This window comes from Neovison vison, chromosome 5 (assembly GCF_020171115.1).
Source record: "Neovison vison isolate M4711 chromosome 5, ASM_NN_V1, whole genome shotgun sequence".
NCBI classification, from domain to species: Eukaryota; Metazoa; Chordata; class Mammalia; order Carnivora; family Mustelidae; genus Neogale; species Neogale vison.
In genome coordinates this window covers 19,223,062-19,246,393 of record NC_058095.1, presented here as the reverse complement: position 1 = coordinate 19,246,393, position 23,332 = coordinate 19,223,062, and the positions used below count along the sequence as shown (strand labels likewise).

The 23,332-nt window shown below is 44.9% G+C and overlaps 1 protein-coding gene across 1 annotated transcript in view; it reads left to right on the top strand.

The window, feature by feature from the left end:
• The first annotated feature begins 378 nt into the window (after positions 1 to 378).
• DHX8 (DEAH-box helicase 8) overlaps positions 379 to 23,332 on the top strand; it is a 31,103-nt gene continuing 8,149 nt past the window's right edge. Inside the window, exons 1-17 of the mRNA XM_044247826.1 lie at positions 379 to 589; positions 6,181 to 6,266; positions 7,217 to 7,289; positions 7,723 to 7,808; positions 8,666 to 8,775; positions 9,162 to 9,527; positions 10,008 to 10,152; positions 10,249 to 10,452; positions 11,092 to 11,179; positions 13,340 to 13,437; positions 14,335 to 14,482; positions 15,646 to 15,827; positions 17,788 to 17,982; positions 18,295 to 18,480; positions 18,603 to 18,813; positions 19,458 to 19,639; positions 22,166 to 22,306. Coding sequence (XP_044103761.1) covers positions 442 to 589; positions 6,181 to 6,266; positions 7,217 to 7,289; positions 7,723 to 7,808; positions 8,666 to 8,775; positions 9,162 to 9,527; positions 10,008 to 10,152; positions 10,249 to 10,452; positions 11,092 to 11,179; positions 13,340 to 13,437; positions 14,335 to 14,482; positions 15,646 to 15,827; positions 17,788 to 17,982; positions 18,295 to 18,480; positions 18,603 to 18,813; positions 19,458 to 19,639; positions 22,166 to 22,306 — 2,649 coding nt within the window. The 5' untranslated portion in view covers positions 379 to 441. The remainder of the gene's footprint in view (positions 590 to 6,180; positions 6,267 to 7,216; positions 7,290 to 7,722; positions 7,809 to 8,665; positions 8,776 to 9,161; positions 9,528 to 10,007; positions 10,153 to 10,248; positions 10,453 to 11,091; positions 11,180 to 13,339; positions 13,438 to 14,334; positions 14,483 to 15,645; positions 15,828 to 17,787; positions 17,983 to 18,294; positions 18,481 to 18,602; positions 18,814 to 19,457; positions 19,640 to 22,165; positions 22,307 to 23,332) is intronic.

The following is a 23,332-nucleotide window of genomic DNA, read 5'->3' as shown; positions in this document are numbered from 1 at the left end:
GGGTAGAAGGAACCGCTATAAAGCAAGTTTTGCCTTTTCTAGGCTTGAATTCGGGTTCCTTTTTCAAAGCGCAGGCGCAGGCGCGCAGGAGGCGTGAGGGTCGTAACTTCCCGGCACCCTTTGCGCAGGCTACGGTCGCCCTCTGCCGACGTCAAGTGGGAGAGCGCTGAGAGCGAGCGTTTCCGGGCCTGAGAGCCGCCTGAGAAGCTTGCTGGCCTGTAGAGGGCGCTGCCGGCGTACAGAGTAACCCACTTGGCCGTCCCTTCCTTAAGCACTTCCTGTCTGATCTCTATGATTCGTAGGCTGCGTCAAGGGAAATTCCATTCGTTTTCAATTTACTGTAAACAAAAGGGACGTGCGCCGACCCGGAAGTGAATACCGGAGCAGGCCGGGAGTAGCTCTGAAGGCCGGCTGTAAGGCTGGACGGCGGCGGCCTTAGCCATGGCGGTGGCTGTGGCCCTGGCGGGAGCCGTAACCACCACAGAACTAGGCCCCGCGGAAGAACTCGCCAAACTCGAGTATCTGTCTTTAGTGTCGAAGGTTTGCACCGAGCTGGACAATCACCTGGGGATTAACGACAAGGATCTGGGTAAGTCGGAGGAGGCCCCCGCGGCCTCTGGGCCTGGGTCGAGGGAAGCGGAAGGAGAAATGGGGTTGATGGGCTGAGTACCTGTGTTTCTGTGAGTCTCTTTCCCTCTCTGTCGCAGATACTTGGGCCCAGGGAAGCAGCGGCCTTAACCCCCGCTTGAGAACCCTCCCGGCTGAGGTGTTAAAGAGACCATTGCCCAGAGCTATCAGTGAAACCCCGAGCGGCTATCGCTCCTGCTCCCTGCTCCCTCCCCACCTCCAGCCTTAGTTAATTAAACAGCGTTAACAACAACAGCAGTAGCAGCCGCCGCTTCGTAATGATGATAATGATGGCCGACCTTTATTGACAGGGCAGATATTATGTACAGGGCTTTACTTACATTATCTTACTTGGTCTTCACACGACCGTGTCAGATAGTATTTGTTTTTCCATTAAGAAAACAAGGGTCTTGGGCTCCCGGATGATTCAGTCGGTTAAGCGTCTGCCTTCGGCTCAGGTCATGTTCCCAGGGACCTGGGATCAAGCCCTGTGTGGTGCTCCGTGCTCACCTGCGTCTCCCCCTCCCACTACCTTCCGCTCCCCCTGCTTGTGCGCTCTCTCGCTCTCTCTGTCAAGTAAATAAATACAAACGTAAAAGAAACCCCCAAAACCTAAGGGTCGAGTAATTAAGTGATCCCCCTCAAAGTTACATATCAAATGTGAGCCTAATCTGGAATCCCAAGTCTTTCGAAGTCTGCCTTTAACTGTTCTCAGCCACTTATTAAGCGTTTACGGATAGAATGTACCAAAAGGTGGAACTGAAAAAGGCCGGGGGCCTAGAGCTAAGGCCACAGGCAGGTGGAGTCCTTATGAAAGCAAAGGGAGGAAGGGATCAAAAGCGTCAGTGGAGGTGTTCACCTTTGATAGGTACAGGGATGCTTGATCCATTTTAATAGGAAGGAGGACAGAGAATGTGGTTTTAGATGCAGATAGGTTTAGGTACTAGTGGTAGGAAGATGAGGGAAAGACTTCCATTTAGTTGTTCTCTTTTCTAAATGAAGATGAAGCCATCAACTGAAGAGGTGGAGGGGAAAGGGCATGTGACAAAAGGGGTCAGGGAGGTTAGATGTGTGATCTTGATTAAGATACCTACTGTCTCTGAAGCTGTTTTCCTCATCTGTGAAATGGGGACGATAAGGTGTTTTTTCCGGGGTTATCATGTGACACCTAGGAAGATGCGTTGCCGCCAGTATGTTTTAGTTCACCTTTTTCTTGCTTCCCAGTCAAGATACGCTTGTCCTGTATTATTTGTCTTCATTCTCCTTCTCTTTTAGATGGTAATGAGTGACACTCTTGTAGTTTGCTATCTGGGTTGTATGTTCCTTCAGCAAACATTTACTGAGCCAGTGTTAAATCGTTTTGATGTTAACCTCATTATGTACAAAAATAGAATGAGGTATAAACGCCATAATTTTCTAGCCTATATATGACTGAAGACTCCATTTAATCTGCAGGTAGTCCACAAATTTTTTTTTCTGTTTGTAATTCTGACACCATTTTTTTATTTATTAAAAATATTTAAGTAATCTCTGTGGCCAGCATGGGGCTTGGACTCATGAATCTGAGATCAGGGGTCGCACTCTCTTCCAAATGAGCCAGTGAGGGCCCCCTGACGCCATTTGTAATGTGTGTTTTTTCCAGGACTGCTAAGCAGTTCTGTGACACTGGGTGGTAATCCTACATTGAACTGAGTTTTGATGCTGTCTGCCTGGAGATAGCATCAGATCCCACAGGTTATGGACTCAGACCTACAAGACTGCCCCACCCCAAACTTCAGGTTGTCAACTTGTGCCCACCAAGTTACTATATATATAGATAGAGGTTCCAATTACCCCCCCCCTTGGGTTTGATTAATTTGCTAGGGCGACTCCTAGAACTCAGAGAAACATTTTACTTACTAGATTACCGGTTTATTATAAAAGGATATAACTCAGGGATAACCAGATAAAAGAGATGTGTAGGGCATGTATATGGGAAAGGTTGACCAGTGTCCATGCTCTCTAAGTGCCCCCTGTCCTCAAATCTCCATGTGTTCACGTCGCCATAAGCTCTCTAAACCCAGTCCTTTCGGGTGTTTGTGGAGGATTTATTATAATAGGCATAATTGATTAAATTGTTGGCCATTGGTAAACGAACTCAATCTCCAGCCTCTTTCCCCTCTTCAGAGGTCAGGGGGTGGGACTGCAAGTTCCAGCCAGTAAACACAGGGTTGGTTTCCCAGGCAGCCAGCCCCCAGCCTCACCCTTTTTGAGGAGATTTCCTAAAGTCATCTCCTTAATGTAACAAAAGACTTTTTTCACTCTTCACACCTCTGAAATTCCAAGGGCTTTTAGGAGTCCTGTGCTGGGAAAGGTGATGGAGACCAAACATATATTTCTTCTTATAAATCTCAATATCACAGTGTTGTACACAGAATTATAAAACCAGTAACATTAAAGTTACTAAAGTTGGAAAAATGAGATAGTATTGTTCATTTGAAACTAAATTGCCAGAGTGGGTTTAATATCTAAAAGGTGTATATTTGCTACTCGTTTTTTTTCTTTTTAAAGATTTTTATTTATGTATTAGAGAGAGAGTGTAAGAGGAGAGAGGTCAGTGGGAGAAGCAGATTCCCTGCTGAGCAGGGAGCCAGATGTGGGACTTGATCCCGGGACTCCAGGATCACGACCTGAGCTGAAGGCAGTTGCTTAACCAACTGAGCCACCCAGGTGCCCCTATATTTGCTACTCTTACAGTTAAAAAAATTTTTTTTAAAAGATTTTATTTATTTGACAGAGAGAGATCACAAATAGGCGGAGAGGCAGGCAGAGAGAGAGGAAGGGAAGCAGGCTCCCTCCACTGAGCAGAGAGCCAGAGGGGGCTTGATCCCAGGACCCTGGGATCATGACCTGAGGGGAAAGCAGAGGCTTTAACTCACTGAGCCACCCTATTTGCTACTCATTTTTTTAAGATTTTATTTAGGTATTTGACAGAGAGAGATCACAAGTAGGCAGAGAGGCAGGCAGAGAGAGAGAGGAGGAAGCAGGCTCCCCGCTGAGCAGAGAGCCCGATGCGGGACTCGATCCCAGGACTCCGAGATCATGACCCGAGCCGAAGGCAGCGGCTCAACCCACTGAGCCACCCAGGCGCCCCCCTATTTGCTACTCTTATGATTATTTATTGACTTGATTCTTTTGATTTTGGCCTTAATTTTTTTTTTTTTAGGGAGATGGTGGGGGAGGGACAGTGGAAGAGGGAGAGAAGTAGGCAGAGAGGCAGGCAGAGAGAGAGAGAGAGAGAGAGGAGGAAGCAGGCGCCCTGCCGAGCAGAGAGCCGGATGTGGGCTCTATCCCCAGGACCCTGGGATCATGACCTGGGTCGAAGGCAGAGGCTTTAACCCACTGAGCCACCCAGGTGCCCCAGGAGGGAATCTTAAGCGGCCTGCAGGCCCAACCGGGAGCCTAATGCAGGGCTCGATCTTACCACCCTGATAGCATGACCTGAGCTGAAAGCTAAGAGTCAGATGGTTAATCGAATGAGCCACCCAAGCACCCTGATGTACTATTACTTAAATCAGTTTCATTATTTTTCCTGTTTTCACCACTTAACTTTTTTTTTTTTTTTTAAGATTTTTATTTATTTGACACAGAGACAGCCAGAGAGGAGCACAAGTAGGGGGAGTGGGAGAGGGAGAAACAGACTTCCTGCAGAGCAGGGAGCTCCGCGCGGAGCTTGATTCCAGGACCCCGGGATCATGACCTGAGCTGAAGGCAGATGCTTAATGACTGAGCCCCCCCAGGCGCTCCAGCACCAACTTGTTTTTAATCACTAATTCATCTTTGAGGTGCCTGGCTAAATCAGTTGGTAGAGCATGTGACTCGATCTCCAGGTCGTGAATTTGAGCCCCACATTGGGTGTAGAACTCACTTAAAAAAAAAAAAAAAAATTCTGGGTGCCTGGGTGGCTCAGTCCTTAAGTGTCAGCCTTCAGCTCAGGTCGTGATCCCAGAGTCCTGGGATCCAGCCCCGCATCAGGCTGTCTGCTTGGCGGGAAGCCTGCTTCTCCCTCTCCCCCTCCCCCTGCTTCTGATCACTCTCTCTCTCTCTCTCTTTCAAAAATCAATATATCTTGGGGCGCCTGGATGGCTCAGTAGGTTAAGCCTCTGCCTTCAGCTCAGGTCATGATTTCAGGGTCCTGGGATCGAGCCCCACATCGGGCTCTCTGCTCAGCAGGGAGCCTGCTTCCTCCTCTCTCTGCCTGCCTCTCTGCCTACCTATGATCTCTCTCTCTCTGTCAAATAAATAAAAAACTAAAAAAAAATCAATATATCTTAAAAAATTCTGACTCATTAGTTCATCTTTGATTGTTGACTTAATTTAATGATGTCCCCATTTAATTTTGAAAATTAAATTAAGAAAAAGCCCCTGATTAATGACAGCCGCAGTGTGAATGTGCTCCTGATTGCTTCGGAGTAGCCTCTCAAGCACTGCGTGCCCAGCACCACATGACTGACTTCTCTCTCCACATTTCTCTGTGGAATGTGGACCCAGAAGTCAGGTTGCCTCTGTTCCACTCCTGGCTCCACCAGTTATTGTAGGGTAGGTCAGCATCTCAAACCCTTAGCCTCCTCATCTGAAAAAAAAAAAGTGGGGGGACAATAATGGCATCTGCCGATGGGGGCTTATCGTGGGCATAACTCTGGTGAAGCACTTAGCATAGTGCTTGCTGGGCACAACAGGGCAGTCACAAAGCCTTGACCATTGACATTGTTATGTGTAAGCTCTGTCCCCGTACTCTGATGGCATTTGGCTTTTACTTAATGGCATCAAAAAGGTAAAGTCTTGGAAATGGCATGAGAGCACTAGTTTATGTTAGTTATCCAGATGTCCCATGCGATTATTGTTAGGTTTTAGCTTTAAAATCTAGATGAAACCATTACCGCTTTCCTGTGGGGGTCACAGCGTGAATGTTACTATCTCAGTCCCTCAAAAAATGCACTTTGCTCCCGAAAGTCTCTTACTTAATAAATAGCTCTAATATTAGAAATTTCCAACACTGGGCAGGTTTGTAGAGAAAAATCTGGGGGGCAAGTTGAGTCTTTGATCAACTTGGAGATTGTATCACCCAGCAGCCGCCTGGCTGGCGTAGATGGATTGGGTCTGACCTTCCTGAAACTGTAGAAAGCTTCCTACTGTGTGCTTCCATGGGGGGAGATGGGAGGGGGGAAGGAGGGCTCTTGCTTTTGGGTACAGTCACCTCTGGACTCTCTATGGCAATGTGGTCAGCTACTAGTCTTGTAAGAAGAGTATGATGATCTGGGGGAGGGAGAAATTTCTCGCTTTGGTGCATGAAGGGCCCGGCGAGCCATTCTGTAGTGATATCTTTGCATTTCTGAAAATGAACTGGAATATACCTGGATAATCTTGGTACTCTAAATTCTCTTTACTCTCACTGGATGGCGCTCTTTGGTTTTTATGACTCTTGGATAGGCTAATTGGTTTGGCTCTTAATGTACTTGAAAGTGATTTTTTACTGGTCTCCATTCCAGTTTTAATCCCTTTTCTCCTTTGCAGCTGAATTTGTGATCAGTCTTGCTGAGAAGAATACCACCTTTGATACTTTTAAGGCTTCCCTGGTCAAAAATGGCGCTGAATTCACGGTATGTGTATCTAGGGACCCTTGTTTTATTTTAATGTCACTACTGAAATTTTGATAGGATTTCACATAGGATTTTGGTGGAGAAAGGAGATTGTATTTGTACATACCAATCAAAGAAAGCAGTAAATGTGTAATGTTTTCATACCGTGGGGCAGCGGTGATATAACTGGATTTCCTGTGATACCTTTCTAGGAAAGTGGGGCAGGATTTCCATCATTAAGTCTTTATGAGTGTTTATAGTCTTGTTCTATGAATCCGAAGTCAAAAGCAAAAGAGTCTAGGTTTTGGAAGTAATTCTGAACAGTGGAAAATAAAAATGGTTGAATGGAACTAAATTACTTTTCCCCCAAAGAGTCCTAAATATCAGCTTTCTCTGAAGCCACTTTGCTAGGTTCATGCCCGTCATATAGATACTCTGTGCTTCGTTTGTTCCAGCTAGCTCCGTTCAGGTGTACAACCAGCTTTTCTTAGTTTTTCTTTTTTAAGATGTGTTTTTTATTTTATTTTTTATTTTTTTTAAAGATTTTATTTATTAATTTGACAGAGAAAGATCACAAGTAGGCAGAGAGAGAGAGAGGGAAGCAGGCTCCCCGCTGAGCAGAGAGACCAATGTGGGATTCCATCCCAGGACCCCAAGATCACGATCTGAGCTGAAGGCAGCGGCTTAACCCACTGAGCCACCCAGGCGCCCCAAGATGTGTTTTTTTTAGAGAGGGTGAGAGAGAGTGCATGTGTGCGGGGGGGCAGAGTGGCAGAAGGAGAGAAAATCTTAAGCTCAAGCTGAGCATGGAGCCAGACATGGAGCTCAATCTCATGACCTTGAGACCACGACCCACACTGAAACCAGGAGTCAGACGCTCAACTGACAGTTGCCACCTAAGTGCCCCTAAAACTAGTGGTTTTAAGCACTAATTCAGGGGCTGATAATTTTTGTTCTGTTTCTTTTCAAAGGATTCTCTTATTAGTAACTTGCTGCGCCTCATACAAACCATGCGGCCCCCAACAAAGCCGCCTACTAGCAAAGGTGAGTAGAGTGTCTGGCTGTGCTTAGCTTCCAGAACGCTGTAGAGCGTGAGCATCCTGTAAATTGTGTTCTTTTCCCTTGTGGCAGCTCTTGAGCCAAGTTCACAGTCTAGTAACATTTCCCAGATGACTTAAAATTAAACTCATTAGACATAACTAATCAAATGAATTCTTATGTATCTCTTTCCCCAACCTCACACCCTACCACATGCCCAGATAGTTTGTTGAGGGTTTTGTCATCAGTGTTATTTTCAGGAAATCAGATTATGTTTATATTAATGTACATGAGTTACATGTAGAAAGAAAAATGCCATGTTCGGTTTTTAGTTTGATGCAAATCTGATATTGAGGTTCTTTGTTAAAAATATTAAATCTGTCTTTCTCTTTTTCTTTTTCTATACTTTTAACCCCTCGATGCTCTTTGATGAAACAAGATCCAGTTGTTAAACCCAAAACCGGAAAAGAAAAGCTGAAGGAACTCTTCCCAGTTCTTTGCCAACCAGACAACCCTTCTGTCCGGGTACTGATACTATTTTGAGAATGTCTGCTGAACTGTGGTGTTTCCTCCATCCCTGTCCCTTTGCTTTTTGTCTCATTAGTTCCTAGTTTTAAGTTTGTGTTCATTGTAATATATTTTTCAAATTGAAAGTGTTGGTCAACTCCCTGAATGCGCACTATGCCTAGAATAGTGTTACAGTTCAGAGAATGATGTTTGAGGGAAATGGGATTGACAGTTGTAGGGAGCAGTGATTAGGGATATGAAATAAGTATGGAGTAGCTTAAGGTTCTAAAACAGATACTGATATGTGAAATGAGATTTTTTTTACTCTATTACATGTTAGAAGTGTTTTTGTTTTTATTTATTTTTTTGAAGATTTTGTTTATTTCTTTGAGAGAGATTGAGAGAGAGCGTGCAAGAGTACACAAGCAGGGGTAGGGGCAGAAGGAGAGGGAGAAGCAGACTCTCTACTGAGCAGGGAGCCTGATTCGATTCGGGGCTTGATCCCAGGACCCTGAGATCGTGACCTGAGCTGAGAAGCAGAGAGTTAACTGACTGAGCCACCCAGGAGCCCCCTTAACATCTGTTTTCTATTTATAGTAATACCTTGGATGCTTTTGCAGGAGGGGTGGTAGCTAATTGCCCTCTGTAGGCTAGGCTTGTATGAAGGAGAAAGGGAATTTGCCAAATGTAGCAGTGATTTCCAAGAGCCTCTGCTCATTCCTTCTGCTGGAAATCACCACCTGCCTCTCCTCTGCTTCCTTTGCGTAAATATGGTCAGTGATGTAGGGGCTGGAGTGATGTAAGGGATCTGGAGTGCGGATGCTCACGATTTTCTCCCCCTCTCCTCCTAACTTCACCGGCCGCGGCTGTTATAGACCATGCTGGATGAGGATGACGTGAAAGTCGCTGTGGATGTGCTGAAGGAACTAGAGGCCTTAATGCCCAGCGCTGCGGGCCCTGACAAGCAGCGAGATGCTGAGCACCGGTTCGTCCTTAGCGTCTTAGCCTTTGGAGGTTTAGGGTATCGTGATAGTTGAATTTCGTGGATCTGCTAAGCAGAATTTTGGGCAAGTTTACAGAATCTAGACCAGCCATGTCCCACATTGTTAGATCTCCTTCATTGCTCCCTGCAGAGTATTTACACAGCGAATGCTAAGTCGTTCATAAGGTAGAAGTCTGGGTTGAAGGAGGCTGAATATGTTTGTGACCTCCTCTTTTATTGGCCTGCAGGGGTGTCACAGAGAAACTCTTATTCAGTTCAGTGCTCAGAAGGCACTTAATGTATGCAGCACTGTGCTGGGTGCTTTGGGATGCAGAGAGATGAAATTGGGCTGGTTTCTTTTTTCAAACAGGTGTTTGTTGATTTGTTAGGGACAAGACGAAGAAGAAGAAGCGGAGCCGGAGCCGCGACCGGGACCGAGAACGGGACCGAGATCGGGAGCGAGACAGAGACCGTGATAGAGACCACAAGAGGAGACACCGGTCCCGCTCCCGGTCACGTTCCAGGACCCGGGAAAGGAATAAAGGGAAGTCTAGGTATCGGTCCAGGAGCAGAAGTCAGAGTCCCCCCAAAGATAGGAAGGACCGGGACAAGTATGGGGAGAGGAATTTGGACAGATGGCGGGATAAGCATGTGGACCGCCCTCCCCCCGAAGAGCCTGCCATCGGAGACATTTACAATGGCAAAGTTACCAGCATCATGCAGTTTGGATGCTTTGTGCAGCTGGAGGGATTAAGGTAATGGCTGGTACTCTTCTTTCACACCTGTGATGTGCAGAATTTCTCTTATCACTAGGGATTTTCACGTTCTAAAAAGTTATGATTAATGTTGCTTTAATGAAGTCAACCATATCAGGTTGTTAGAATTTGACTTTTTTTTTTTTTTTTAAGATTTTATTTGTTTATTTGAGAGAGAGTGCATGGGGCTGGCGGGGATAGCAGAGGGAGAGGGACAAACAGACTCCATGCTCAGTGTGGAGCCTGATGTGGGGCTTGATCTCACAACCATAAGATCACAACCCTTAGCGGAATTGAAGAGGTCAGACACTTAAACTGACTGAGCCACCCAGGTGCTCCACTATTTTATTTTTTGACCACCTTCTTGGTACTTTCAAGTTTTGGAGTTTAAGACCATTTCCTTTTGTTGAGTTTCAACAATAAATCTGTTGGGGTAAAGGTATTTTAGGCATTCTCCAGATGTGTGTGACTCTCCCTTAGGAAGCGGTGGGAAGGCCTGGTGCACATCTCTGAGCTCCGGCGAGAAGGCCGTGTGGCCAATGTGGCTGATGTGGTGAGCAAAGGCCAGAGGGTGAAGGTCAAAGTACTGTCCTTCACTGGGACCAAGACCAGTCTGAGCATGAAGGTAGGTGAGATACCCAGTCAGTTTCTACATCTCATGGCCAGGGAAACATAAGAGGACAGAGAATGAGTGAGTTCCCTTTTTTTGTATGTGTTTTAGGATGTGGATCAAGAGACTGGAGAAGATCTAAACCCCAATCGACGACGGAATCTTGTTGGGGAGACCAATGAGGAGACCTCAATGAGGAATCCAGACAGACCAACTCACCTCTCCCTTGTCAGTGCCCCTGAAGTAGAGGATGATTCACTGGAGCGCAAACGCCTTACCCGCATCTCTGACCCGGAGAAGTGGGAGATCAAACAGGTTGGGGCCATTTGCCTTTATGGCCACAGAGTTATTCTGCACGTTACGGTAGTTAGGAGGACAGACCCTGGAGCCCAGTGGCCCAGGGTGACTTTTGGGCACTTACTAGCTGTGCGATTTTGAGCCAAGCTACTCGACTTCTTTGTGCCTCAGTGCCCTCATCTGTGAAACAGGGTAGTGGTGGCGTTGTGGGGGTTAAATGAGTCCGTAGAAGTGGAGCGCTTAGGTTCTTGTTTTCACCATTCGTCAGTGTATGTCAGCGCCATGGGGTGCCAGGCCCTGAGTAGATGCTAGGGCCACAGAGATGGATGTATCATGGTTCCTTACCCTTGAGGAACTCAAAGTCCAGATGGAAACATCATTGTCACAGCTGGATGTTATGTAACAGGGAATGTGCACAGGGCTGTGCTGGGAAAAGCAGGGAGGGAGCAGGTTACACTTCCTCGGGGTGAGACTCTTGAGCCCTCCTTAGGTACTATGTGCCCAGGGGTGTGATAGATGGTGTTTGAGGCCTCATAGTCCTGGGTCAGAAGGGACAAAAAAACCCAGGCTTCCTATGGGAACTTCTGTGTTAACTCCTACGAAGGAAGAGTTGTGATCCTAGTGGGTTACAGACGTTGCCTTCTGTCCTTGCATTAGATGATTGCTGCCAATGTGCTTTCCAAAGAAGAGTTTCCGGACTTCGATGAAGAGACTGGCATTCTTCCTAAAGTGGATGATGAAGAAGGTAACTGGCTGCTTGGATTGAGCAGGATCATGGATCTGGAAAGACAGTGGGCAAGTTGAGCCATTGGATGGGGGGCTTAGATGTCGTTTAACCTTCATCTACGTCTAAGGAGTGACTTAGCTCGTCTTTTCCTTAGGTCTCGCCACTCCTTATCTCTGAGAACCAGAGTGGTTCTCATCCCAGCATCCCCCCCAGGATGGAAGCAGAAAATGCATTTTTCTGACAGACATTTATATATTGTACTTTTTGGTGATGATACTTTTTAAAAAAAAGATTTTATTTATTTTAGAGAGGGAGTGAAGAGCAGATACGTACCAAGCAAGTTGGGGAAGGGGCAGAGGGAGAGGGAGAGAGAGGATCTAAGGCAGACCTGCTGAGCACAGAGATTGAGACCAACTCGGGGCTCAATCTCATGACCTGAAATCATGACTTGGACTAAAACCAAGAGTTAGACACAACCAACTGAGCTACCCAGCACCCCTATGACACATGTTCAGGCTATAAAAAGTTGTATTTTATTTTGGGTAGTAAATTTCATCTGATAGTCTTAGTAATTGTTCTGAAAATTATGGGTCCAATTAGACTACCTCTGAGTTGCCATGGAAATAACTTTGAACTCAGCTTATTAACAGTTTTTTAAAAATTGTGAAATCCAACAGTGGGACATAAATTTATGTAACGGTAATAACTGAACACTATGTACTTAATTACCCAGGTTACATAGAATTTTACCTGCACCTTTGAAATCCTTACATGTCCCCCACTGATTAGATGCTCTGCTTTGCTCTGCTGGATAACCTCTGTCCTAAATTTTGTGTTAATTATTTCCCTGCCTTTTTTTTTTTTTTTAAGCATTTTTCTATCTGTATATCTATCTGTCCCTAACCACTACCTTATTTAGTCAGTTTGAATTTCCTTTCTTTTGATTATTCTTTTGATATTTATCTGTGATGATTTTTAAAAAAATATATTTTATTTATTTATTTGACAGAGATCAGAAGTAGGCAGAGAGGCAGGCAGAGAGAGAGAGGAGGAGGCAGGCTCCATGCGGGGCAGAGAGCCCGATGTGGGACTCAATCCCAGGACCCTGGGATCATGACCTGAGCCGAAGGCAGAAGCTTTAACCCACTGAGCCACTCAGGCGCCCCTGATTTTTATAGTTGTATTTCATTTTCATTTCTGTACTGTTTTCTGTATGTAAATTTACTATAATTTATCCATTTCACTTTCGATGGGTATATGTTTCTGATGGACATGTTTCGGTGTTTTTGCTTTTTATTTTTAATGATTTTATTTATTTTGAGGGCTCCTGGGTAGCTAAGTAGGTTAAGCATCTACCTTCGGCTCAGGTCATGATCCCAGGATCCTGAGTTCGTGTCCCATATTAGGCTCCCTGCTCCAGGTCTGCTTCTCCCTCTGCCCTCCCCTGCCCACTCCTGCTCAAGCTCTCTGTCTTAAATAGGATCTTAAAAAAAATGTACTTACAGATTTATTTATTTTGAGAGAGAGAATGTGAGTGTGGAGATGGGCAGAGGGAGAGGGAGAATCTCAAGCAGACGCCATGCTGAGCATGGAGCCTGACACGGAACTCAATTTCATGACCCTGAGTAATTCAACTTATTTTTTTTTGCTTATCTGTTGTGGGTTAAGTTACTCCATAATGAAGTTGGGTGGCAAATACCTTAGGACCATTTAGAATGTTGTACCATGTTTTTCCATAGGCTTAACTTTTCTTTTTTTTAAAAGATTTTATTTGACAGAGATCACAAGTAGGCAGAGAGAGAGGGGGAAGGCGGCTTCCTGCTGAGCAGAGAGCCCAATGTGGGGCTTGATCCCAGGACCCTGAGATCATGACCTGAGCCGAAGGCAGAGGCTTTAACCCACTGAGCCACCCAAGGGCCCCTTAACTTCTTTTGACAGTAGCTTCTCTGATCAGTTCTTCTGTCGGAGTATAAATGCCAGAAGTACCTGGGGGCAGGGGAAACAGCCCTTTCTGTTAGAGTTTCACTTGAATTGCTGTCTTTTTGACCTTGTTAGCTGTCTTTGTTAAAGATCACTGGTGCCCATGGAAATCATTTGTTTTGGTAACAATGATTATTTCTCTCTCTCTCTCCCTCCTTTTTTTTTTTTCCTTAATTTTTCTTTTGGGGGGATTTTTAGATGAAGATCTTGAGATCGAACTGGTTGAGGAAGAGCCTCCATTCTTGAGAGGGCACACCAAGCAAAGCATGGACATGAGCCCTATTAAAATCGTTAAGGTAAGAAATGCTGGGCCTCTAACCTGGGTGTGCCGAGCGAATTTCTTTTCTTGATATAACTGTTCATTTAGTTTCTCAGAGCAGTCTATTACATATGCAAAAGCAGAAGTTAGGCTGAAGGTAATATTAACTGTTGGTCAGAGTCTAGAATGTTTTTGTGAATCTTTAGGGTGATTTTTTAGAATCTTTAGGGTGATTGATTTGGCTTTGTTACTTTTGCCTTTTTGCTTCTTTTTCTCTCATTCTGCTCTGTTTTGGGAACAAAGGAGGAAATAGGAGTGGTTGATCTACTATTACTGCCTTTGCCCTTGCAGATTCCAAGGCAGTTTTTGAAGGGCTCACGTGACCAGTTGGGGCCGGCCCTCAGTAGAAAGCTCTAGTGCTGAGTGCTGCTGGTGGCAGGGCTGTGAAGAGAAGAACGCATGGAAAGTTATGATATGTTTTTAGGTTTGGAAAAGGATATTTTAAAGATCTTCCAGCCCAGCCCAGTAATTAACTCACATAGCCTTTGCAGCAATTTCTCTCCTGTGCTTTTCTGTCTGCTTGACATTTTGGTGACAGGGAATTTGCCAGCCCTTAAGGAGACCCACTCCCTTCTTCAGAAGGATCTGATCATTAGCTGTTCTTTAGAAGCTGAAATGTCTCTTACCAAGACAGCCATGTTAGTCTTAATTTTAGTTCCACATTCTGTAAATACAGAAGAAGTGTTACCCCCCTCCTGTGTGTCTCATCTCTCTTGGGGTTCTTATCTTCAAGCCAACAGCCCCATTGTAGTCTGGTACATTGAGATGAATGTCCTTCTTAGGTTCAGGGGGCTTAAACTCTACATTTTATTTCCCGGATATTTACTGCATGCTGAGATCTTCTTGTGATGCTGTTTGTTCTCTGGTACATTAGAACCCGGATGGTTCCCTCTCCCAAGCAGCAATGATGCAAAGTGCCTTAGCCAAAGAAAGGCGGGAACTCAAGCAGGCCCAGAGGGAAGCTGAGATGGATTCTATTCCCATGGGGCTCAACAAACACTGGGTTGATCCTCTGCCTGATGGTAAGACCCTGGGAGGAGCATGTGGACTGTTCAAAAATAATCCGATCCTTCAGTGGGTTAAGCATCCAACTCTTGATCTCAGCCCCCATTGGGTGTGGCGCTTACTGAAAAAACAAAACAAAACTTTTTTTTTTTAAGTATTTTATTTTGTGATTTTATGATTTTTTTTTTTTTTTAAGATTTTGTTAATTTTTTTGACAGACACAGCAAGAGAGGGAACACAAGGAGGGGGAGTGGGAGAGGGAGAAGCAGGCTTCCTGCTGAGCAGGGAGCCCAATGCAGGGGCTTGGTCCCAGGACCCTGGGATCATGACCTGGGATGAAGACAGATGCTTAACGACTGAGCCACCCAGGTGCCCCAAGTATTTTATTTCTAAGCAGTCTCCACACCCAATGTGGGGTTTGAACTCACAAACTTAAAATCAAGAGTCGCACACTTTACCAACTGAGCCAGCCAGGTGCCCCAAGAATTTTCTGTGCTAAAGATAATACAGCTTTGAAGCTTCTTTTTTCACATAATTGTTTGTGTAGTCAGTGTTAAATAACTGCCAGATAGAGTCTTACTGGTGTGAGGCAACTGGGGAGCTTGAGGTATGCTGTGAAGTAAGTAGACATGATTGCTTCTCTCACAAGGCTTACAGTTTAGTGGGGAAAATGAAGATTAATCACAGTTGCCAGGTAACTAACCATGTCACGACCGGTACCATGTGAAGTACAGGTGATGTGAGTCACTTCCCTGAGAAAGTTGAGACCTGAGTATAAATAGGACTGTGTCCATCAGAGGGGATGAGGTGGGCTTGGGGCGTGTCCCAGGCAGAGGAGTAGCCTGGGCTGGGGCTGTGAGGTGGGGCGGCCGGGACTTAGGAATTGGGGCTAATTCTAGAGTCCACTGGCAGGTACTGCTGGGTCTAAACAGGGGAAGGGCATGATCAGAGTTGCATTGCCAAGGGATTGTTGAGTCTGCCCGGCAGAATGGATCAGATGGGGTGAGTGTAGACACCTGAGGTGATCTAGCTGGCTTTTCTAACGGGAGAGGATGGTGGCTTGAACACAGAGGTATTAGACAGGAGGGATCCACTGGAGAAATGGGATTTGTTGAATGTTGGGAGCGGGGGCACCGAGGTAGCTTGAGGATGTTACTAAGCCATGTGTCTTCCCTTGCAGCGGAAGGCAGGCAGATTGCTGCCAATATGAGGGGTATTGGGATGATGCCCAATGACATTCCCGAGTGGAAGAAGCACGCCTTTGGGGGCAACAAAGCTTCTTATGGGAAGAAAACCCAGATGTCAATCATTGAGCAGAGAGAGAGCTTGCCCATCTACAAACTGAAGGAGCAGCTGGTCCAGGTGAGAAGCCCCTTTATGATGTGTCGGTGCGGGGGTAGCAAGGTTTTCTAAAAGAAGGATGATGTGTTTGAATTGAAATTAGTTGGACAGATATGTGTACCTTTGAGGTGGCTTTTTTAAGAGGATAGGAAGAAACAGAACACACCCAAGTACTCTAAAAAACTACACACACACACGTACATATAAAATATTTATTATATATATTATATACATACATACATACATATGTATACATACACATATATGTTATATACATATATATACATATGTAACATATATATTTATTAGTCTGTACATTTTTTTAGATTTATTTATGTAATCTCTACACCAGTATGGGGCTTAAACTCACAACCCCGAGATCAAGAGTTGCATGTTCTGCTGACTGAGCCAGCCAGGCACCCCTGCATTTTTCTTTTTCCCAATGAGGAAATAAACCTGTTTGAACGAGAGGCCTCTGTAATGGTTCTGAGTGTTGTGTGGCACAGAGCAGTGTCTCCGGCCAGTAAGAGAGATGGGGATGCATAGCCAGGGATCCCATTCCGGCAAGACTTCGCTAGGGGAACTTTTTCCCATTTTTTTGGAGATTGAATTTAAAGACCAGCAAACTCCCTAGGCAGCCGAGTTTACTGGTTCCTAGTGAATCCTTTCAGTGTTATCTCACACATACACAAGCAAGTACAAATACGTAAATACATGCATGAATGCTCTATGTTTTATGCCTGCTGTTTCTAGGTGGCAGCATACGGTGCATATGTTCTGCATCTTGCTTTTTCCCCTTCATGATAATCATGATAAGCTCAGAAAAATTTTCTTTTCTTTTTTTTTTTTTTTTGGTGCTTTTTTTTTGTGGATGTGCTCTGACTTATTTAACTTGTCCTGTATTTTTTTTTTTTTTAAGATTTTATTTGACAGAGACACAGTGAGAGAGGGAACATAAGCAGGCGGAATGGGAGAGGGAGAAGCAGGCTTCCCGCTGATCAGGGAGCCTGATGCAGGGCTCGATCCCAGGACGCTGGGATCATGACCTGAGCCGAAGGCAGACACTTAACAACTGAGCCACCCAGGCGCCCCAACTCATCCTGTGTTAATAGACATATAGGTTGATGGCCATCCTTTACTGTTATAAATGGTATAGAAATAAGACTTCTGGGCTAAGGTATTGGAGTTTTGGCAGTGGCAGTGAGTGGGGAGCCCATTTGGGGGCTCGATCCCAGAACCCCAGGATCATGACCTGAGTGGAAGGCAGATGCTTAACCCAATAAGCCACCCAGGTGCCCCAGGAACGCTTTATATACCTTTTTTATTTACTGTTGAATTCTTCAACTGTGTGTGTATAATACTTAAAAAATAAATAAGTAAAATCAGGGGTATCTGGGTGGTAGTTTATGGTTTTAGCCTCAACCGTTATGTTCTTATGAATTTAAGAAAACCAATAAAATTTTAAAAAGTAGAGTTGAGGGGCGCCTGGGTGGCTCAGTGGGTTAAGCCGCTGCCTTCGGCTCAGGTCATGATCTCAGGGTCCTGGGATCGAGTCCCGCATCGGGCTCTCTGCTCGGCAGGGAGCCTGCTTCCTCCTCTCTCTCTCTGCCTGCCTCTCTGCCTACTTGTGATCCCTCTCTCTGTCAAATAAATAAATAAAATCTTTAAAAAATAATAATAATAAAATAAAAAAATAAAAATAAAAAGTAGAGTTGAGTCAGTTACAAAAAGAATATCCATAAAGTTTCAAGTTTTTAAGTTATACATGTAGTTCAAGTAAGAAAGAGCATTACCCATAGAAAATCACCATTGATTTTTTTTTTTCTATGCATAACTTTAGACTCTGGTTATAATTCTATCATATGTCTATTATCATATCCCCTTTTTCTTCTTTAGTGTTAGAATGTAAACATTGATTATTTTCCTCCAGAGTAATGTGTGGGAAATTTTAATGACTGTATTTATATTCTGTTGCTTTCAGGCTGTCCATGACAATCAAATCCTGATAGTTATTGGAGAGACAGGATCAGGGAAGACAACACAGATCACCCAGTACCTGGCGGAGGCAGGCTACACATCCCGGGGCAAGATTGGATGTACCCAACCCAGAAGAGTAGCGGCCATGTCAGTGGCCAAAAGAGTGTCAGAGGAGTTTGGTTGTTGCTTGGGCCAAGAGGTAAGTGGGTAGTGAAGCTGTTCTGGAAATGCCTGAAGAGAGTGTATAGGCCCAGATCTCTCTCTGTGAAATGGGAATGGTACTGTCTTCCTTCTTGTTTCTCTTGTGGGGAAGAGGGTTCTCATGGTCATCATTGATCTGTTCAGGGTCAAATCCAAGGCAGATTTTACTGTGAGGAAGTCACTGCATGTCTTGGTTGAATTCTTACCTATTAAGATTGCAGGGAACATTCTCACCGGGCTGAAGTCTTGCCTGGTGATTGCAGAAAGGAGAGGTTCGTGTTTCAGGTTTTCAGCTTTGTTTCTGCTTTAGGTGGGCTACACCATTCGATTTGAGGACTGCACCAGCCCAGAGACAGTGATCAAGTACATGACAGACGGGATGTTGCTCCGAGAGTGCCTGATTGACCCTGACCTCACACAGTACGCGATCATCATGTTGGACGAGGCGCACGAGAGAACCATTCACACGGATGTGCTCTTCGGGTTGTTGAAGAAGGTAGTAGCTAGGTGCTCTTTGGTGACCCTTCCACCTGTCAGGGACTCAGTTCTGGGAATCGGGTTTGAGTCCCTGTGCCTTTTTGCTTTAGTCCTTCTTAGCCACGTCGTGTTTCCCTTTAGACGGTTCAGAAACGGCAGGACATGAAGCTGATTGTCACCTCAGCCACGCTGGATGCAGTGAAGTTTTCTCAGTACTTCTACGAAGCGCCCATCTTCACCATCCCTGGTCGAACATACCCGGTGGAGATACTGTACACGAAGGAACCAGAGACAGATTATCTGGACGCCAGCTTGATCACTGTCATGCAGATCCACTTAACAGAACCACCAGGTGGGAGGAAAGAGCATTTTCCCCTCTTAGGCCAGAAGTCCCGACGTGGGTTGATTTTCTCTCATTTTATAAAACAATGCCTTTTAAATATCAGTCTCTCTCTAAGCCAATGACTTATATGTTTGAAGGGGCAGTAGAGATATAAATAATGGCCCTCAGGGTTTATTCATTTATTTATTTGTTTTTTAATTTAAAATTTTTTTTTAAAGATTTTATTTACTTACTTGACACACAGAGAGAGGAATCACAAGTAGGCAGAGAGGCAGGCAGAGAGAGGAGGAAGCAGGCTCTCCACTGAGCAGAGAGCCCGATGAGGGACTCGATCCCAGGACCCTGAGATCATGACCCAAGCTGAAGGCAGAGGCTTAACCCTCTGAGCCACCCAGGTGCCCGGCCCACAGGGTTTAAATGCATCTTTAAACATAGACACACACACAAATAAATATAGACACAAAATTTTTTTAAATTAAATATTAAAAATAAGAACACACTAAAAATGAAAAACCAGAATCAGCATGGACAGATGAAAACCTCTTGGTTTGTTAGAGGTCAGAATAGGAGTGTATCTTCTATCATTTGGCGTTCTTTTCATGTCTGTCTTTTCTGTGGAGCACACACACAGGAAGTCAATGGTTTCTTCTTAGGTGATATCCTGGTCTTCCTGACTGGTCAGGAGGAGATCGACACTGCATGCGAGATCCTCTATGAAAGAATGAAGTCCCTGGGACCGGATGTTCCAGAGCTGATCATCCTGCCAGTGTACTCTGCTCTTCCCAGTGAGATGCAGACCCGAATCTTTGACCCGGCTCCACCTGGCAGCAGAAAGGTAACAGCGGGCAGAGGTGAAGCTCCTGTGTGCCCTGGAACCATGTGGCCTATGCACCTGGCCCTAATGGGGATTGCCTAAGGTGCACGCAAGCTTTGGTTTTTTTATGTCTTAGAAAACAGTCGGACCGGTTTGAGGAATAAGGATCTTGTATGTGGCCTTAGCTCCTCATCTTCTCCTGTATTCGACAGATATTTTTTTGAGCGTCTGCCAGGCTTTAGGGTGTGCACCAGGGCTGCGGTGTGAGGCCAGGCCTTTCTGCTGTGGGGCACCCAGCGGTAGACAGGCCTTGAACGTATGGTGTGAAAGAGCTGCTGGGGCTGTGGATACCCCGAGGGGGAGGCCGTCGCCCAGAATTCTTAGAGGAAGTAAGGACCTAGGCTCATCCTGAAGAGCACATGGCTGTTCCTCTAGCCGGGAAGGGTAGGAGGACAAGCATTCTGAGAGGATAGTCCGTGATTAGCCTTGGGACAAGAAAGTGTGGCCATCTCGGGGCTGCATCCTTCTAGCAGCTAGAACTCACTGTGTGGGTGTGCATAGGAGACCGTGAGAGAGGAGACAGATGGGTTTTTTAAAATAACAGCTTTCCTGAGATATAATTTACATACCATACAATTCAAGCTTTTAAAACATACAATTTAGTGGCTTTTAGTATATTCACAGAATCGTTTGATCGTTAATTGCCACTACTGATGGTAATTAATCATAACTGTTGATCACTAGAGTTAATTTTAGAATAATTTCATGACTCTAAATGAAACCCGGTACCCCTTAACAATCACCCCCCCTTTACTCCTCTGCTTAGCCCCTGGAAACCACTAATCTGCTTTCTGTATTTCCGGATTTGATTATTCTGGACAGTTCATAGAACGGGGTCATATAATAAGAGGTTTCTGGTGACTGGGTTTCTTTCACTTAGTATGTTTCCAAGTTTCATCCACATTTGTAGCATGTGTCCAGTACTCATTTTTTTTAATTGCTGCACAATATCCTGTCGTAGAGTGATAGTCTACATCCAGAATGTGGATGTACTGCATTTTTATTTTTCCATTCACTAGTTTTTGGATATTCAGGTTGTCTCCACATTTTAGCTATTACGAATAATGCTGCCGTGAGCATTTGTTTACAAGTTTCTGTGCGGACATATGTTTTCATTTCTCTCTCTTTCATTTCATTTCTCTTGAGTACATATCTAGGAATGGAAGACAGATGGATTCGAATCACACTGAAGCATTAGAATGGATGAGCCATAATGGGTGCATGGAGGTGTGGGGAAGAAGGGCAGGGAGAAGTCAGGAATGACTCCCAGCTTTGTGGCTGGACAGCTAGATGGAAGAGGGTGCCTAGGGAGGGGAAAGATAGTGATTCCTCCTCTGTTCTGTTCCTGATGATTGGACTTAATCTTTTAAAAAAAAAATTTATTTATTTATTTATTTATTTGACCACAAGTCAGAGACCACAAGTAGGCAGAGAGGCAGGCAGAGAGAGAGAGAGAGAGAGAGAAGCACCTTCCCTGCTGAGCAGAGAGCCTGACTCTGGGCTTGATCCCAGGACCCTGAGATCATGAATTGAGTGGAAGGCAGAGGCTTAACCCACTGAGCCACTCAGGTGCCCCTTTTTAAAATAATTTTTAAAGATACGTTTGAGAGAGAGAGAAGAGTGCACGGAGGGAGAGTGGGAGGGAGAAGCAGACTCCCTGCTTAGCAGAGAGCCTGATGTGGGGCTTGATCCCAGGACCCAGAGATCATGACCTGAGCCGAAGGCAGACACTCAACCAACTGAGCCACCCAGGCGCCCCATGGACTTCTTTTTAGGAGGGCTCTGCAGCTCAGTGGCAGGTGGAAGCCTTTCAGGGCCAGTGAGATCCTGGCACAATGTGGGATGTTGTGGTGCTTCCTCGCAATGATTTTTCCAAGCAATTGTGTTTTATTAGCTGAACCTCTGGGTGGAAGAACAGTGGCAGTGCCAAGCCGAGACCAATAATCTTCCAGATCACACATACGGCTGCACACACACAAACCATGAAATTCCTCTGCCGCCTCATTCATTTTATGATCAGAAGAAAAAAAAAATCTCTCTCTTGTTCCACATACACAAACAGCCTGTTTTGTAGTCCAGATGTCCCCATGGGGGAAGAAAAATCTCATTTTGCACTGGCACATGTGATGCCAGGAAATCTCTGCTTTCCCAGGGTGTGAGAAAATTAAAATTGTAGTAATCAACATTGGATCTAGAAAATGAGATATGTAGCCATTTGCATCAAATGAAATTGGCTTTGATTGGCCTTTGCTTTTTAGTGTTCCACTTCTCCTTTCAGGTACCACTCCGTCCCCAACTTGACCTTTGAGATGAAGGCACCTCCCTTTCCACCCATTTGAGGCCAAACAGATTAAGTGCTGTGTAATCACATAGAGAGGCAGAGAGTGGCATAATCCTTCAGGAAAATGTCTGAGGTCCGATGTCCTGATTCACACCTCAGGACTGTGCCTAGGCAGCTCAATCCAGCGGTGTCCCTCTTATCTGCAGGTCGTGATTGCCACCAACATTGCAGAGACCTCACTGACTATTGACGGCATCTACTACGTGGTGGACCCTGGATTTGTGAAGCAGAAAGTTTACAATTCCAAGACCGGCATCGACCAGCTCGTGGTCACTCCGATTTCTCAGGTATAGCAGCTTCTACCTACAGTGGTCCTGAAAATCCTCACTAGGGCTTGGTTTTATATTTTGAACTTTATTGTTTTTCTTTCTTTCTTTTTTTTTTTAAAGAGATACTCTTTTTTTTTTTAAGATTTTATTTATTTTAGAGAGAGTGCACGCACCTGTGTACACACAAGCAGGAGGAAGGGGAAGCTATGGAGGGAGAGGGAAAAGCAGAAGCAGAAGCAGACTCCCTGCTGAGCAGAGAGTCTGACAGGGGTCTGATCCCAAGACTCTGGGATCATGACCTGAGCTGAAGGCAGACGTTTAACCTGCTGTGCCACCCAGGCACCCATAAGGACATATTTTTAAAAATACTGTACTTAGCCACAGACATCTGAGATAGTAAAAATTCATGAGATGTTACTGTGTTTCTTTGGTAATTGTGGAATAATTTCCTGTCCAAATTATATTTAAAAATGAAAAACCTGATCAGCTATTTTGGCTACAAGGCATCAAACATTTAAAAGGTCATTTTTTGGGGTGCCTGGGTTGATCAGTGGGTTAAAGCCTCTGCCTTCGGCTCAGGTCATGATCCTAGAGTCCTGGGATTGAGCCCCACATTGGGCTCTCTGCTCAGCAGGGAGCCTGCTTCCCTTCCTCTCTCTCTGCCTGCATCTCTGCCTACTTGTGATCTCTGTCAAATAAATTAAAAAAATCTTTAAAAAAAAAAAAAATAAAAGGTCATCTTTTGAATGTAATGGTTCCACTTGCAGGAATACATCTGAAAGTTTATAGTAAGCACACATCCGAAGGTAAGGGAAAAAGGTTATTCACCGAAGCATTATTTATATGAAAGGAAACCTGGGAAAATTCTAAATGAACTCCAAAAGGGAAGCTATTTAATAAAATATGGCATATCCCTGCCGTAAAATGTCTTGTGGTGTTAATGTCGTGGTGGGCATCTATGTTTAATGACATCAGCATATAATTATGATATGTTATTTGAAAAAAGTGAGCTGAAACATAGCATGTAGACTCCCAACTTTTGTT